This window comes from Aethina tumida, chromosome 1 (genome assembly GCF_024364675.1).
Source record: "Aethina tumida isolate Nest 87 chromosome 1, icAetTumi1.1, whole genome shotgun sequence".
NCBI lineage: Eukaryota > Metazoa > Arthropoda > Insecta > Coleoptera > Nitidulidae > Aethina > Aethina tumida.
The window spans coordinates 46083346-46100286 of NC_065435.1; the positions used below are offsets into that span (position 1 = coordinate 46083346).

General features: G+C 31.0%; 1 protein-coding gene and 3 long non-coding RNA genes across 4 annotated transcripts; 3 read left to right on the plus strand and 1 right to left on the minus strand.

Moving 5' to 3' along the window:
• Positions 1-6131: 6131 nt before the first annotated feature.
• Positions 6132-6773, plus strand: LOC126264156 (uncharacterized). Its single transcript, XR_007546944.1, has 3 exons — positions 6132-6454; positions 6508-6611; positions 6669-6773. It is a non-coding gene; the product is annotated as an uncharacterized LOC126264156 (long non-coding RNA).
• A 3458-nt stretch (positions 6774-10231) lies between these two features.
• On the plus strand, positions 10232-12807 carry LOC109598657 (secretion-regulating guanine nucleotide exchange factor-like). The gene has a single exon (XM_020014565.2). The coding sequence runs from the start codon at positions 11582-11584 to the stop codon at positions 12671-12673; it is 1092 nt and encodes a 363-aa protein (XP_019870124.2). The 5' UTR covers positions 10232-11581; the 3' UTR covers positions 12674-12807.
• Positions 12808-14851: 2044 nt separating this feature from the next.
• LOC109599105 (uncharacterized) lies at positions 14852-15396 on the minus strand. The gene is made up of 3 exons (XR_002191528.2): positions 15260-15396; positions 15055-15136; positions 14852-14990 (listed from the first exon to the last, which is right to left on the minus strand). It is a non-coding gene; the product is annotated as an uncharacterized LOC109599105 (long non-coding RNA).
• On the plus strand, positions 15074-15588 carry LOC126264155 (uncharacterized). The gene is made up of 2 exons (XR_007546943.1): positions 15074-15191; positions 15275-15588. It is a non-coding gene; the product is annotated as an uncharacterized LOC126264155 (long non-coding RNA).
• The last annotated feature ends 1353 nt before the right edge of the window (positions 15589-16941 follow it).

Consider the following 16941-nt stretch of genomic DNA (forward strand, 5'->3'; position numbering starts at 1 on the left):
CAAATGAAATTGAAATTTACAAGACGTTTAACTACTGCTCGTTAATAACTTCACTGTGCGAATCAGACAACGTTTTATTTCAATAAACCAGTCGCAAATTAATTTATAATATTAGCATATCAAACGTATTATCAAGTTTTACTGATTTCAATTACAACCGGATGATTGTGGCTATACCTGGTCAAATCACTGAACATACTTGTTAACATGATTGGAATCAAGAGTTTACTTCGCCGATAATCAATATAGATGGATGTTGGGATGTATTGAACACTAACTGCACGTTGAGTAATTAATATTCAGGTACTGTTAAGAGCTAATATGTATTTTGCATCGACATGTTCAGTGGCAAATTCTAACCATTGAGTTGTTTGTAATTACGAAACAAAAAAAAATGAACGCATTCTATGTTTATGTAAATAAATAATTTTACATATTTGAGCCAGACTAATGAGGTACGCGAACACCTGTAGGACTTCGATAATTACTTTGTGCGTCTCATACATATTTGTCCCCAAGAGAAACAAGAGCTGATATCAATTGCGCCGGCTCTAGTTGAAATGAGTCAAATTACAACCGGAATTATTGCGTGTGTATCAGGTCAAATCACTGCAGATATGTGTTAACCCGGTTCAAATCAACAGTTTAACTGGCCCATAATCAATATAAATGAGAATGTACTGAACTGTAGCCTCGGCTGATCGATATTTATATTAAAGTTAATATTGTATGCCGACGATATATATTTTCCTCAGTTGTGGTAGTTGATTGTCAATTATTTATCACGTAATTAAAATCAAACTACACAATGGCCCGTCCACGAACGGATCCACACCAATCGTCTTTAACAATTACCCGTATTCTTTTACTTAAATCAGTTATGCAAATTGACGTGGCGCAGCCAAACTTTACGGTTTACGTTAAATTGAATTTAAATTTTGTTTTGCCCGGATTTACCATTTTTTAGTAAGTAAAATAGTGCTTGACCTTTGGTACTCATGTTTCCCACATGCACATATTTCTTACAAATGTGGAAGATAAGTGTGATTTAGAAGTGGCGGTTTTATAGTAAATTGTAGCCGTGGAAGGCCCATCCGAACCGCGCGTTTTGCAAAATATATCAGTAAAGTGAATTATTGCGCACGCTACTTCAACCGGTTATGTAAATTTATTTTATTTTATTTTTTTCACGTCTGTGCTGTGTTTTTCGAAATACTGAAAATAATATGGCCGCAATTTTTTGTCGAAATTTTAGAAATTATTCATTGAATGTTTTGTGAAAATTTTCCAATTATTTTTAATCAGCCTTGTTTATTTGGAAATTGAAGTTTTACTCAGTGTTTAAATTTAAAAATATATATTATTAGTTTTTTAGGTCAAATTTTTTTTAACTAAAATGTAAAGATATTTCTGGTAAATTTTGAGATATTTGTATAGATAACATACAGTGGTGGTCATTCTGTATACATATATTTTTTTGAATTGAGCTGGACAGAAATATAGCAACCTTAATTTTGAAGGTAATTTTTATTGAAAAAACTGTGTTATATACTTTAACAATTTTGGCCCATCTCTGTGACATAGACTCCACCAATTTTCGAATATATAAGTCTATATTTCTTGAAGTTTCTTGAATAGTTGTGGACAAGCGAAGAGATTATTTTTATGCATGACAATGACTTCAGACTGTGAGAATTGTCAAAGACTAGTTTGACGAGGTAAATAGTCCGCTGATGAACTGGCCAGCTAGAAGTCCGGACTTAAATCCGATTGAACATCTATGGGACCATATGCGAAAGCAAATAATAGCATATAAATCACCACCAAATACTTTAAACCAACTAAAGGAAAATATCATAGAAATTTGGAAGGAAATCATAAGAACATTTGTTTTAAGTATGAGATGTCATTGACAAAAGGTCATTTATATCATTTTATGTTAATTTTGAATAGTATTCCATAATTTTATTAGTTATTAATAACACTTGTTCGAAAAATGTTAAGTGTATTTATTTCATTTCTGATTAAATTTGCACACCATGTACGTATAATCAGTATATTTTTTCAACCAATGCTGTAAATTTTCATTTGAAAAAATATTCATGGAATTATTCATATTTATTATTTATTAAAAATATGCGAGGCTAAAATTCCACATCTAAAAATCATGCGGTTGTTTCGTTGTATTAAAAAATTAATTAATAATATTTAATATTAAATGTATTTTATAACTTCAATTTTAATCATGGGCAGTAAATTGTTAGTAAAATAAGTTTTGATATATCTGTAGAATGTTTTAATTATTTACATAAAGGAAATTTAATAAATAAAAATTTAAACAAAGTTTATATTTTCATCTATTCAGAGACATTTTAATAATATTTTTTTATATTATTTTACATAAATTTTATCATAGTAACCTTTTATAAATTTTTATAGTTAAATTTCCCATTATTTTTGATGACAGTGTTAATAAAACCATTTTGTATGAGTATGAAGGAATATATATAATAATATATGAAAATATAGCATTCCTTTAATATTTCCATTGATTCGATATATTTTATATAAAAAATATCTTATAAAATGTGAAGATTTAATCCGGCAGTTTAGAGAATCAATATTTACTGTTTTTTTACAATAAAGGGGGTGTTTCCGTGCTGTTTTCCAACATAAATATTTTTCACAATTTATTGGCGTGTTTGTTTCTGATCCTTATTTTCCCTCACTATTTTTATAATCTAATGATTTAGTACCAAACTCTCACGAAGTGTTTATATTGATTCTTGTCCTCCATTTATCTCCCTCTCTGTTTGTGAATGCAACTGATGTCGAACACCTATACAGGGTTTTTCTAAAATTTATTAGATCAAGTACGATATGCTGGAAGTAACACAATCACATGTTTTTCTAGGTATATTTATAAATTTATTTGAAATACTGGCGATCGTGCCGTTCGTTACTTCAATAACAAGACGATAAAAGGTGAAGCTGCGCTTACTTTAATCTGGCCCAACCGATTCAGGCCAATTACATCGGTGTGGCGAAAGCCCGTCAAAGACGACGTTTATCTTAATACAACAGCTCAGTCGTGAGGTGTTCGGAAATCCGTCAATTTCTCCAACAGATCTTCTCCAATGCGATTTATCTGATCTTTCAATTGATACTCACTCCCCCTTTGCCCCATATCCCCGCCTGGTATAGCTTAGGCCGCTCTCCGATAGAAATAAACATTTCTGACAGGCGATCTCATGTTTGGATCAGCTTTCCGTGTCAAAGGTAAATTTAACGGCGGTGTGTGCGATGAAAAGTTTTGCGGCCCATCTGTCCAACTTATTGGAAATAATAATAGGATGTATTCAATAGAACTGTCCCGTCTCCGTTCGCCGGAATATTAAACTATTCATATTAAAAATTCAACAGATAGCAAATTAATCTTTTATTTTGAAAATGGACTTAATAAATCCGAGCTTTTAGATAAAATATGAAATATACAGTAATAAAGTAGAGCTGAGGCGTATTTACGACTTATTGAAGCTGGAATATGCAGATTAAAGGGATTTTAACATTTTATTTCTCGCAGTGGTTCATTATTAATGTCCCTTTTGCATATGGAATTACAATTGTTCTGTTTCTTTATTTTCGTCCTCCAGCTCAGATTTTATACATTTCCCCAACCTTAACCGTTTCCTAAATTGAATCTCCCAGTTTTATTTCTTATTATAAATGAAATACGTTTAAAACGATTTAGGAATGCGGATTTAAATTAAGGTTGAAATATATTTTCGAATAAATTCACCATGACTTTTATGATAACATTTTCATTAAATGATGGCACTCATCAAATTGTGTTTCTACGGCCAACGATTTTCATTTTTTAAATTTACAATGTACTTTGGCGTTTTTGTTATATCGAAGAGTAATTAATTAAAGGAAAATTTGAATAATATATTTTATTTTGAATCTCATTAGCGGATTTATCCTTTATAAAAAGTTAGCGAAATGGTTTCCTTTATTTCAGCGAAATAATATTGAAAATACCAACAATCCGTGCAAATTGTAGGCTTATTGTTTCCCTCGATCCACTTTGCGCCTCCATTCCTTGTTGTATTGCGCGACATTCAGCTAGGCGTCGCCTTTGTCTTTTCTTTTATCGAAATTGGAACAAATTATTATAACGACTTAATATTCGAATTCGGAAATAATGCCGTATCGGAGACAAAAGGAGACAGCGGCTTCATTGTCGTGGAAAGGCGTAGTATGCGATTGGAACAAAACACAAACGACCCTCGGAGGCATGTAAAGTTGGACGAGGTGTGTTTTGTCAGGGTGGCAACCAGAAATCGCATTGTTAGATTGTCTGGATGGTAAAGTTGTCTAAATGAACAGTAATTCACCTGAAATTACGGAATAGTTTCCCTACTGCTATTGTTGTCTTATTTAGCTTTCGGTTTGCTACGTGGCTCTTTAGTTTTAATTTAATTACTGTCGCCCTCTGTTAATACTAGATCGCTCATCTAGATTTCTGGATCAAAGGTCGTTGTTTGGGTAAAAGTTTACGCTGATAAAGCACACTGCTTGATTTAATTTTATTTAATTTTAATGCGAAGTTTCGGACCATTAATGGTATTAATAATAACCGGATTAATTAGTGCATTAGCTGGTTAAATATGGTGACGTACCTATACAAACCATCCTACTATCGTCTTAAATTTGTCTAAGAGCTACAAATCTCCTAGATATTAAAGCCTGATATTCCTGAGGCCTCGGGGCTGATCCTACAGCGTACGGCAAAGTGGACCAGAGCAATGATTACATTTACATAATCCCCTTAGTGGACCGTTCGCCCGCCATCATGGAAATTCGTGTTTATTTATTACCAACACGCCACGGTCTACATCTATATCTGCATGTTGACCACCCCAATGAGAATTGCGATTTCCGCATGTAAAAGAGACATTTTGCTGTCTTGGCAAAATGACCAACCAAATAGTCAAGTAACGATGCGGCCATTTTTTTTTATTGTCCCATCCGTTTTCCAATTACGCACGACCGACGGCGATGATTTAAATCATAAACGCGGAAAGACGATCATAAGAAACAATTGTTTTCTGCAAATACCCCACCGTCGCATTGTTCCGTATCAGGTGGCGCGAAGTTAACACAAAACCAGTGGGGGTGGCGGCCGCGGGGGTGGTTTTACGGAGTTGTAAGGTGCGATAACCCGCATTTAACAGCGTCTTGTCGACTTGAAACAGGAAGGACGGAGGACCTGCACTAAAAGTGAGTTTCCCAAATAGGTGGCAGTGTGTGTGGTGAAAATCGGGATGCCGGATATTCGACCCCATAACTCATGGACCGGGGACACCGCAGTCATAACTTTCGTGCGACTCAGACTCGCTCTTCTCGGCCGCCCCACCATCCGCCCGCACGTAGGACAATAGCGTTCATGCGTCCCAGTGGCGTCCTTAACTGGTCCCAATGATTGACAATATTAATAACCGGGATTTGGACGACGGCCATGACGCGATACTTGAGACGTGGAATAACCGTTTAAAACTGTCGTTACACGCCGAGGGTATGTTTAATGGTCCCAAATATCTCAGCGGAATTTGCGTTAAGGAACCTGCTCCAGAAAATTATTTCGTATAGCTGTTTAAAGAATACTAATGTAGGTGTTTTTTTTTTTTAATTAAAAAAAGTATTTTCGTTTAAACTTTGACGAGGCAATTTATTTTTACTGTAAGGCAAGTTCGTAAAATATTATATAAAATCGTAACTTTATTATAATGTTCGTAATATTTGTAAAATATTATTCAATAATAAGTCGTATAATATTATTTGACATATAGTGGTGGTCAAAAGTGTGGAATTAATTTTGATTATTTTTAATTTCATTAAATATTCACAAAATTGTCGAATATCTTTCTTTAACATAAATTTTTAAATGGTCTGTATATTAAATTATTAGTTTTGATACTTTAAACATACGGTACACCAAAATTGTCTCTAAATTTTTTGTTTGTTTGTTAAACAGAAAAAAACTAAATATCCACATTTCTCGTAATTTTAAAACAATTAGTTTTGCACTTGTAACAGTATTTTACGGTGTACTTTTTAAAATTTTTAAAATGAACAAGAGAGCGTTTCAAAAGAAAATTGTACCGTTGCTCTTTACGAAGAAGGAAAATGTCAATATGAGATATCAAACCGACTGAATGTGCCACAGTTGGCGATTTCAAAAGTGATTGAATGATTTTACGAAACGGATACCAATGAATGAAGACCTAGTTAGGAACTAAGAAGAATAACTTCACCACTAGACCAATATTTAAGAATGCAAGCCCTTAGACAAAGGTTTGTAATCAGTACTTTACTTCAGCAACAGTTTTTATTGATTTACAATGTAAGAATAAATCAGGACACCATAAGGAGAAGACTAAAGGAAGACAATGTAACTCTGTATCGTGCTGTAACAGGTTCCTTACTAACTGCAACACATCGTAGGAATCGACTGAATTTCGCTACCTTTAATAGGGAGAAGTTTTCTTTAAATAGTAATGATCGTCCTAGAAGAGTTTATAGACGATCAGGGGAACAATACACTTAATGTAATATAGCTGAATCTCTTACTTTTGATGATGGTTTGGGGAAGCTTTAGTTTGTAGGCACATACGGAACTGGTTGTCATTGGTGGAGGAAGTTTAACAACTGATAGGTATATAAGGGAAATACTAGAACCTCATGTTGTACCCTTTGCTCCATTTATTACTGAAGAGTTTTTTATGCATGACAATTCTCGACCTCACACTGCGAGAATTGTCAGAGACTACCTTGATAAGATAAATATACAATTAACACACACAAAACATACAAATTAACAAACTGGGTACTTAAGGTCTGGACTTAAATCCGATCGAACATCTGCGGGACCATATGGGAAGACATTTCAACCACCAACTAAAGAAAAAGGTCATACAAATTTGGGAAGATAATGATGTCATAAGAACATTAATTTTAAGTATGAGGCAACGTTGTCAAAAGGTCATTAATGCTCGTGATAGAAATACTCCATTAGTATAAATAAACTTAACTTGAAAAATTTTGTTATATTTAATTACTTCCCTAATGGCATTATTAAATATGGAATAATAATATATACTTGAAATAAATTAGAAATTGTTTTTTTTATTTAATGATGGGTGTCATAACAATTTTGTTTAATAACTTCTAGACATCGCCTGTATATCGAGTCGACAAGATCCCTTGTCCACTTCCATAGAAATGTTTGCCCATTCTTCTTGTATAAGTTGTCACAATTTCTCTTTGCTAATGATATTTCTTTGTAGAATTCCAGATGCTGTCATAGATGTTCAATTGGATTTATGTTTGGACCCATCTGATCCAAAAAACAAATTTCCTACAAGCCTGGGTGATGGATTGCTATCTTGTTAAAACTTATAAATAATAGGCAAATTAGGGCTAGTACCAGATGCTTAACTATTGGTTTTTGTTACTTAAAATCCTTTGTCGTTGATTCAATCCGTCACTATGAAAATCTATGATTTGTTTTCTCTCCTGTAAAATATTTATTTTTACCCATGTTTACACACTAAGAGATTTCTTAAACTCAAAAATTATTAATTTAAACTTAAAAAGTATTTATTTTATTCTTAATTTTTTTGTCTAATGTCAAAAATATAAACGCAGATACAATTGAAATACATTTACTGACAAAATTACCATATTGCCATTTTATAAACATCAATTCTATTCTATTTTAAAACGGTATATCGAGATTAACAAAAATAATCAATTTCTTAAAATAATTCCATTCTTTTACCACCACTATACTTTTCAAAATTAAAATCTAATTAATATATTTTTTTCTCATGTAACTGAGTATGGTATATTATCTTCATATTCACAGTAAATAAATTTATATTATGGCTAATATACATCTTTAGAATGTGTCTAGTTAAAAAAAATATTCATAAGTAGGTGAAATTAATTTTCAGGATAAACAAAGGCTTTTTTCAAATGTCTCGTAATTAAATTTAATATAAGCAGCACAAGTCCTTGCATAATTCAGTATTACACTGTCAGCATCTATGTGTACGGTAGTTAATCAATGAAGATAGATTTTAATAACAACCCTGAAAGTAAATACCGTCAGGATCCTACGCGCATTAAACATTTATCGCGCTCGTAATGTGTTTATAGTAAAACACTCTCGGAAAGTTTACAGTAAACACCTGGAAACTTTATCCTGTTCTACCTGTCATAAAACGACGCCTGGTTCAAATTATTAATTAAACCGCGGCACTAATCCCCCTTTCGATTATATCGTGGGGCACCAAACTTTTCCTGGTCGGCTGCCGCCCGCCGTTTTCCTTGGCCCACACCAGATATAAACAACAACTTTGAACATAAAAACTTTCCAACTTAACCGGCACATATACCCATAAAAACAACAACGAGACTTCAGATTCATTCCCACTAAAATTGACTCCGTTTACATTAATCTTAATGTTAATAGTTTCTTTTGCATTTATTCATTTTCCATTTTATATTTTGAATATTTACTACTAAATGTAAGATTAATATAAAACTTAAATGGGCACTAACAGTCAACAATGAGATTGTAATCTAAATTAACCTTAACATTATTTTTTTAATAAATCACTTCCCATATTTTTAATTAATTATCTGATGATGATTTATCTATTTATGAAAAAATTTACAAAATATTTTTAAAAGTATTGATTGAAAATAAGATAAATATAAAATTTAAATGAATATTAACAATCATCAATGGGGTCGCAATCTAACTAAACTCACTTCAATTTTATTGTTTTAATAAATCGCTTTTCATACTTTTAATTAATTTAATTAATAATCCTCTAGATCCGTATAAATAAAACAGTAATTAGTAATAAAATTAAATGTTTAATTTCAAAGGGTGGATTATTTATAAACTAAAATACTCTGGTCAAGTATACTTGGAACATTAAACCATAAAAATTTATATTTTTGAATGAACATATTAAACAATGATTAATAATAAACTTGACTAAATGTTAATGAGTGGTTTAGTTTATAACATTACAGATTTTCTGATTTTTTCTTCACTTAAAAGTTTTAGGGTTACAAAAGTTTTCTGAAAAATTAGAAAAACATCAATTGTGAGATCAACATAAAACATAAGTGGATATTAACAATCAACAATGAGATCGTAATAAAACAAACAACTTATTATTAATTTAATAATATAATTAATTGTTAAATTTTATTGAATGAATACTATATCTGGTCAAATATAAACTAATTGAAAAAAGTTAAACATATTAACATATTTTGACAAAAATATAAATTTAACCAGACATTTTTATATACGCCGAATACGTTGATTATTTGACAATAAAAAATAAAATCTATAAAATCTAAGACAATTTATGGATTTGGATTAATTTTTAATACATAATCATTTAGTTCTAGAATAAAGTAATATGCTCAACTTTTTGCGATCAGTTTACTAGGAACGTGAAAAGGTATAAATTAATATTTTCAATATAAATAAATAAATTACATTAACCATTTAGATGTTAATAGTTTCTTTTTCATTTTCTTTCTATTTAAACGGGGTTTTTAAAAATTTATAATTTTTTTTGAAAACGTTAATTGAATGTAAAATTAACATAAAACTTAAATTGATATTAACAACCAGTAATGAGTTTGGAATCTAATTTAATCCACACCTACATTATTGTTTAAATAAATCACTAGCTACATGTTTAATTAAAATATTGAATAATATTCTAGATCCGTGCAAACATTGAAATTGAATTTTAACGAGTGGAATACTTATAATACAGTTCCTGGTCAAATCCACTTTGAACATTAGTATATATTTTCAATATAAAGGAAATTTCACAGTGTTATCACATTAATCACCTACAATGTATTTAGTTGCCGCTGCAAATGAAATTATTTTGTCGTTATACCGGGAAGGATGACTCCCCGTACCCGGTCCGGAGTTTCAGACAGTTTCACGATTCGTTTACATAAGTTATACGGACACATGTAGTTTGACAGTTCGTTTCGTAGTCCCTTGCGTTCCATCATAACGAGAAACGTCACATAATATGACTGCAGGTCCTGTGCATCCTTCGGGAACCGCAAACCGCTTCAGCTTCCTCGTTGCCTAATCGGCCACGTCTGACTGTAAAAACATGCAAATAAATGGAGTTATTATAATTAGATCTTCTCAACTGGCGGTGTAAAAGTAATAATTAATTAGAATAGTTGGAATGAATTTAAGTATAATAATATTTAAATTATACAAATATGTATATATTTTCGAAGCTTTTATAGCACAAAGTTCCAAAACAAATAAATACAAGTTTAGTTGAAGTTAAAAGTAGTATTTGAAAGCACAACGGCTGAGTGCAACTCACAAGAAAATAAAAAAGTCTACTCCTGACAAAGTACTTTTTAATAATCATTTTCTTTGTTGAACAAACAAAGCTACTTTTGATTTTCCTTTTTTTGGGGAACAAAGTAACGGCTTTGTTTTTAATAGCAAACTGCAAATTATATAAGAATTTTATTTCTTGGAAATATTCTTTCAGTTGCCAAGCTTTTATGAACAAATGTAGGAAATTGTCTAGGTTTACAGTTTTTAATTTGATTCCTATGTCGTTATTAAATAAAGTAAAAATGGTGATATTTAATTTCTGTATTTGCGACAAATTGTAATTGAAATTCTGTACAATTTAAAAATATGCCTTGTCAGCTCATTCGACCCCACAGGATATTAGTTAAATATTTTATTATTACATTTTCTCTTCGGAAAAGTTAATATAAATTTTCGGATAATAATATCTAATATTAGATCCTATTAGAACACAAGCGGTACATTTGCCGGAACAAAGACGCAGATATTCCTTAATTGGAACGATAACGGAATTCCCCGGATAAAATCCTTGTAACCTCCCAACTCCCACAAAGACATTCTCCACCATTAATCCGTTGTCACTTATGTCACATTGTAGTCTGACAATTCAGTTGATAGCAGTGCAATGCTATTCTCACGTTTTGAAACCAGATTTACTGTTGTCATTGTTGAAGAGCTTTTAATGGACTTTTTTAACAGGTCGGCTCTTTTTACGATATCTCCGATAACAATGTCTGTGTAAGGTAATTATTTGACGAATGGAATTAAGTTAGAATTCTGTTAGCTGTGGTATTCATTTAGGTAATTTTTAAAATATTTTTGGTATAAATTGCACCAATAACAATCACACAATAAATTAATTTAATAAATCGATAAAAAATTAAACAAATAACTCCATAGATACGAGTAGCACTGAAAATCTATTTTAAGCCAGCAAAGAGAAGAACGCAAACAAAAATTAATGGGCCCCATCTTCGACAGACCATATTCTTTGTGACACAACAAGTAACCTATGACTACCAATGTTTTGAATATGAAGGTTTTGTTTTAACGACAATGACAGTATGACAATGGATATCATTTTATTGACGTTTTGATTAAAGTGCAGTAAATTATTCGACCATCATGATCCTGTATGCATGGGGTGCCAATAATTGTGGCCAGTTGGGATTGGGTTACGAGTCTGGACAAGAGTTAGAGCCAAGAGAGGTCGACTTAAGTAACGCTAACCTTAAAGCGGAAAACATTGTTTCGATAACTGGCGGAGCTGTTCACACGCTAATGTTGGACAGCGAAGGACACGTCTATTGCTGCGGATTCAATTCCAAAGGTCAGTTGGGATTGTCCGGCGATAGTCTCGAATTTAAAGTGATCGAAATACTGAAGGGTTACAAGATAGCTCAGATCTCTTGCGGATGGGAGTTCAGTACTGCAATATCACAATGTGGAAAGCTGTTCGTGTGGGGCAGCAACGGTCACACGCAGCTGGGACTGTCAAGGAGCATTGTTTGCACTGGTATCCCTTCGAGGTTGCATATTTCGCAACTGGCGAGTGGAATCAAACAAGTGAGTTGCGGACTGCGACATACAGCAATGATTACAATGAATGGGGACCTTCTGGTTGCCGGAACTGGTTCCAGTGGTCAATTGGGTTTGGGTGGAGATTTCGATGACAATTATCCGTACACCATTTCTAAAGTGCCGAATGTGGAGGATATTGCTTGCGTTGCTGCTGGTAAACATCACACAGTTTCGCTTAAAAAAGATGGAACTGTGATCAGTTGGGGTGAAAACATCCATGGACAATTGGGAATTAATCCGATTGTTTCTAACAGTTATATTCCTATGGAAGTTTATAAAAATAAGGAATTCGATGAGATTTATGCCGGTTGGACACACACTGCGGCCCTAACGAAGAAAGGGGACGTCTTTACCTGGGGACGTAACACTTTTGGACAACTAGGATCATTCAGAAGTAACATACACAAACCGGAAAAAATTCCGAATTTGTCGAACATAGCTCACCTCAGTTTGGGATCTGAACACAACGTAGCGGTAACAAAAGACGATAGGCTTTTCACTTGGGGTTGGAATGGACATGGTATCTGTGGTAACGGCAATATGGAGGACGTTTTGCAACCTACTCAAATTTTTCCCAATCGTAAAGTTAAATTAGCATTTGCATGCACTACCAGTACTTTTGCTATTGTTGAATAGATAGCTTAACTGGCTTTAATTATTGTCGGCTCCTAAAAAAACAAAAATATGTATGTATACATAATCAAATAAGTATAAAATATTACTAATTAACATGTACTTATTATTAATAAAAAATAAAGTATAAAAATATGGTCTGTTAAGGTACTTTTAAATAAACATGTGTTAGAATTACTAAGCTAAATTGCATTCTAGTTAAATAGAATTACTATGAATAAAAAATTATAGATATACCATAAATTATATTTTTTATTCTTATCACTTAAAATAATTTTTATATTGATTGTAACTTAAATGTGAATTAAATTATTCTTTTAAGTAATTTTTTTTAGTAAAAAATGTCGATAATGAAATTAAACTTACCTTGTATCTAGAGTATTATTTTGTTATACTAAGTAACATGTAAATATAATATTGCAAAAGTAGGAAAAATGGAACTATTGTGGAAATATTTACTCCAAAGAAAGTTTATTCCGGTTACAACCATGACTAGTGATACAAATATGCTAAAATAAAAATAAAAATCATCACACATTTTTGTGTATATTAATATAACTCATTTAAAGTGACATTTAAATATAATATTACAAAAGTAGGAAGAATGAAATTATTGTAGAAATATTTACCCCAAAGGTAGCGAATTCCGATTACAACCATGGCTAGTAATATATATATTCTAAAATAAAAAAAATCACATCTTATGGGCTGTAAATATGATATAAGATAAATTAAATAAAATCAGTTGGTGGTACTTCCCAAAATTGTGTTTTACTGAGGTGACTCATCTTTACACATTCTGATGTAATTGAATTTTTAAACATTTCTATCAACTAATTACAACAAAGCTCTTATTTTCTAATAGTCTTAAAGGATTTATAGACAATCTGCGTTAAAAAATTACTTACAGGACTATTTTACAGCATTGACAAATCACACCCGTCTCCATTGCGTAGTGGTACCAGAGAAGTAAATGTACAGATTGCCTGATGCAGGGTTGCCGTTTTGTAAAATAAAATATGTAAAAAATTAATCAATAAAAGCTTTTTTACTAATTCTTTTGCTAATAAGCATCGAAATTTTTCAAATGTCTAACAACTGAGATGCCAATTGAGATGGAATCTCTTATTTAATGTAACCAGAATTATCATTTTTAGCAGGATAAAAATTTACTTATGTATACGGTAATAAACCAGCAAATCCATTTTACAAATATTTTTGTTGTAGTAATGAAGGATTTTCCTACGAATAGTCAAACTGCCTGTTTAATTAATTAGGCAGTTTGACAACCTGTAAAATGATCATCATATCTTATGTTTTATTGAAAAGTAAACACATACAACTGATAAATATAATTAGAAAAGAGAAGAATTTTTCTTAACTAATTTTAATGATTAATTCAAATACTAAAAAGAATTGTCATGGAATTAATTTTTTATATGTTATAAATAAGAAATGAAGATGGGAATCTCTTATCTGATGTTATCAGTTTTGTTTTAAAACACCAGAATTATCATTTTTAGCAGGATAAATTTACTTATGTATGTGGTAGTAAACCACTAAAACCATTTAATAAATATTTTTTTTTAAGTAAGGAATGAAAATATTTAGGGAGTATCACAATCTGAAAAATGACATCATCATATCTTTCATCAAAGGGTTAAACACATGCAATTGATATATCTAGTTGGGAAAAATTTTTTCTTAACTAATTTTCATGAATAATTCAGATATTAAGACGAATTGAGATGTAATTAATTTTTTATATAAATAACTTACATGTTTAATAACAAATTAACATTTAAGTAACTCCCATTTTCCACTTCCATTTAGCAAACACTGTAAAATGAAACACTAGTATCCAGCACATTTTTAATTGTAATAATACTAATACTTATAAAGTAAAACATTTAATATGTATATTGGAAACGTATATTGTGATAAATACGTCACTTGACTGTTATCTTCAACTCTTATCATTATAGTAACAAGGTTATAACCCAAGATTGCAAAATAATTCCCACTAATTTTGTTAAGTTTTTATTTACAAAAACATTTTATAAAAAGTAAAATACAATTTGTTGCTCTAAAACTTCCTTACGTATGTACAATAAGTTTTATAATGACAATGATCCTTACGGATAAGGTGCATTCTCTATCAAGCGATGGTTCGAGTGGATAATAAACTATAGCTTTATTGTCGTAGGAAAATTGTCCACAACAACATGTTTTATACAGTTTAAAGTTTCATTGTCCATATCAATTACCAGATCCTAGTAGTAATTGTAGACTTGTTCAATGACCAATTGGTTTATTTTATCTGAAAAATAATGACGTAAGTTTCATTGAAATTATATGTAAATTTATGTAACATTGTTACTTACGAAATATTTAAAATAAGTTCTAAAAAGGGCGATCGTTCCCAATACAAGTAGTGCTACTCCTATTGAGACAAAAATAGATTTTCTAAAACAAAATATTTATTTGCTTCAGTCCAACATCACTTGGGATATACGATAAGGTGATGATAATCAATTACAATAAAATATACTTAAATACCTAATTTATTTATTATATCTTAATACTTACATGTCGTTTTTTAAGGAGTCTGAAATATTTGTCATCATGATAGCACCTTAAATTAGTGAATCTGAAAACGATAATGGTTTTGACAGGTTTACGAATCGATGGTCAGAGAAGCGTACAGGAATGCAAAAGAATGCTCAGCTGAATGACGGGATACCACAATATTATTGTTGTAGTTTTTCCGTGTTTAATAGATGTCGTGTGTATTGTTTATTATTTAAAATTGATCCCAACAGTTCTAATTCTCTTTTTACATACTAATTAAAGTCTCTAAAATTCGAATGCTATTGTCGTCTAAAATGTTTTCAAACAATAAAATAAGGTAGTCAGAATATTTCTTCTTTTAATATCCCTAGTCAATTCGGATGTGTGTATAATCTGAGTATATCAGAATTTATATTCGATCTCCAATCGATCTCAACATATTTTTAAATAGCCTGCAGCTAACACAAAAATTGAAACACGGACTCGTGTTATCCGGACAAAGTGAATTTACATTTCTTTTCCTATATTTAGAGCCTATAAGAGGCTAGAAATGATCCGCTATTTTCTCGAATATTTATTTTCCCTCTTGAATTTTCACTGCACTCTTTTTAAACATCCCACTCATCTACCAACATGTCTAGCTACGAGTCTAACGGCGGAGTTTTATGCTTTATATTGTACTTATATGTGTGGTCCATTTTTTAATTAACTGCGCCTGTTTGTTTCGATTGTTTCTTTTAAGATTACTTGAGAATCGAACTGTGTTCAACGTTTAGTCAGGTCATGTGTGTTTCTAGATATTTATTTAGTTCAGTTTAATATGTTTTGTTATAAAATAAGTGTGACATAAAGTTAATGATATGTTTATAGTTCAATAAACCACAATTTTTCAAACTGATTTCAATAAAACTATAAAAGTACAGATGAAATTTCGCTTATAAATCCGGATCATATTGATATTTATGCAGGTGGTTGCTTGCTTTTGGATAAATATCTCACGAATCTGAAGATCACGACTCGTTTTCCATCCCATCAATACTCAAATATAATCTTTGACCTATATTTTACTTTGATCTTGATAAATTTGGTATTATTCTCGGTGATAAATGCAAAATAATTTTGTCACTGATGCGACAATTATTATAATTTTTATTAGATTGCTTTATTTGTTCATTTATTTTGTATAAATTTTGTGTTTTAAAACTAAAAATATAACTATTTAATAGTACAGTCCAACTTCGAACCATGACTTGGAAGGAAAAAAGCTAATAAAAAAAAAAGTTTGAATATACCGGGTGGTCAAAGAATGGAGATCGTTGTTCATATCTAAAAAACTACTAATAATATGTCTAGAAAAAAATATTATTAATAAAAGTGATTGTTAATTTTTGTGGTGAGTTTAAGACATTTGATTATTTGAGAACATTTGTTATATTTTTTGTTATAATTTTCTTGTATTATCTCTTAAATTAAAGTGGTGGAAATAGGTTAAGCGTTGAGAAAGATCTATAACTCCATAACCTCGATTTGTCTGAACAGAAGTTGATAAACTTAGCATCAAAAGGAAGTGTTTTCTTTGATTTATGTTTTATATTTATTTTTTACACCTTTTTTATATCAATCATTAGAAAGACTAAAAATAGGATTGTTAATTTTTGTTATTTTGAATTAACATTTAACATTAACATGACTCAGAACGT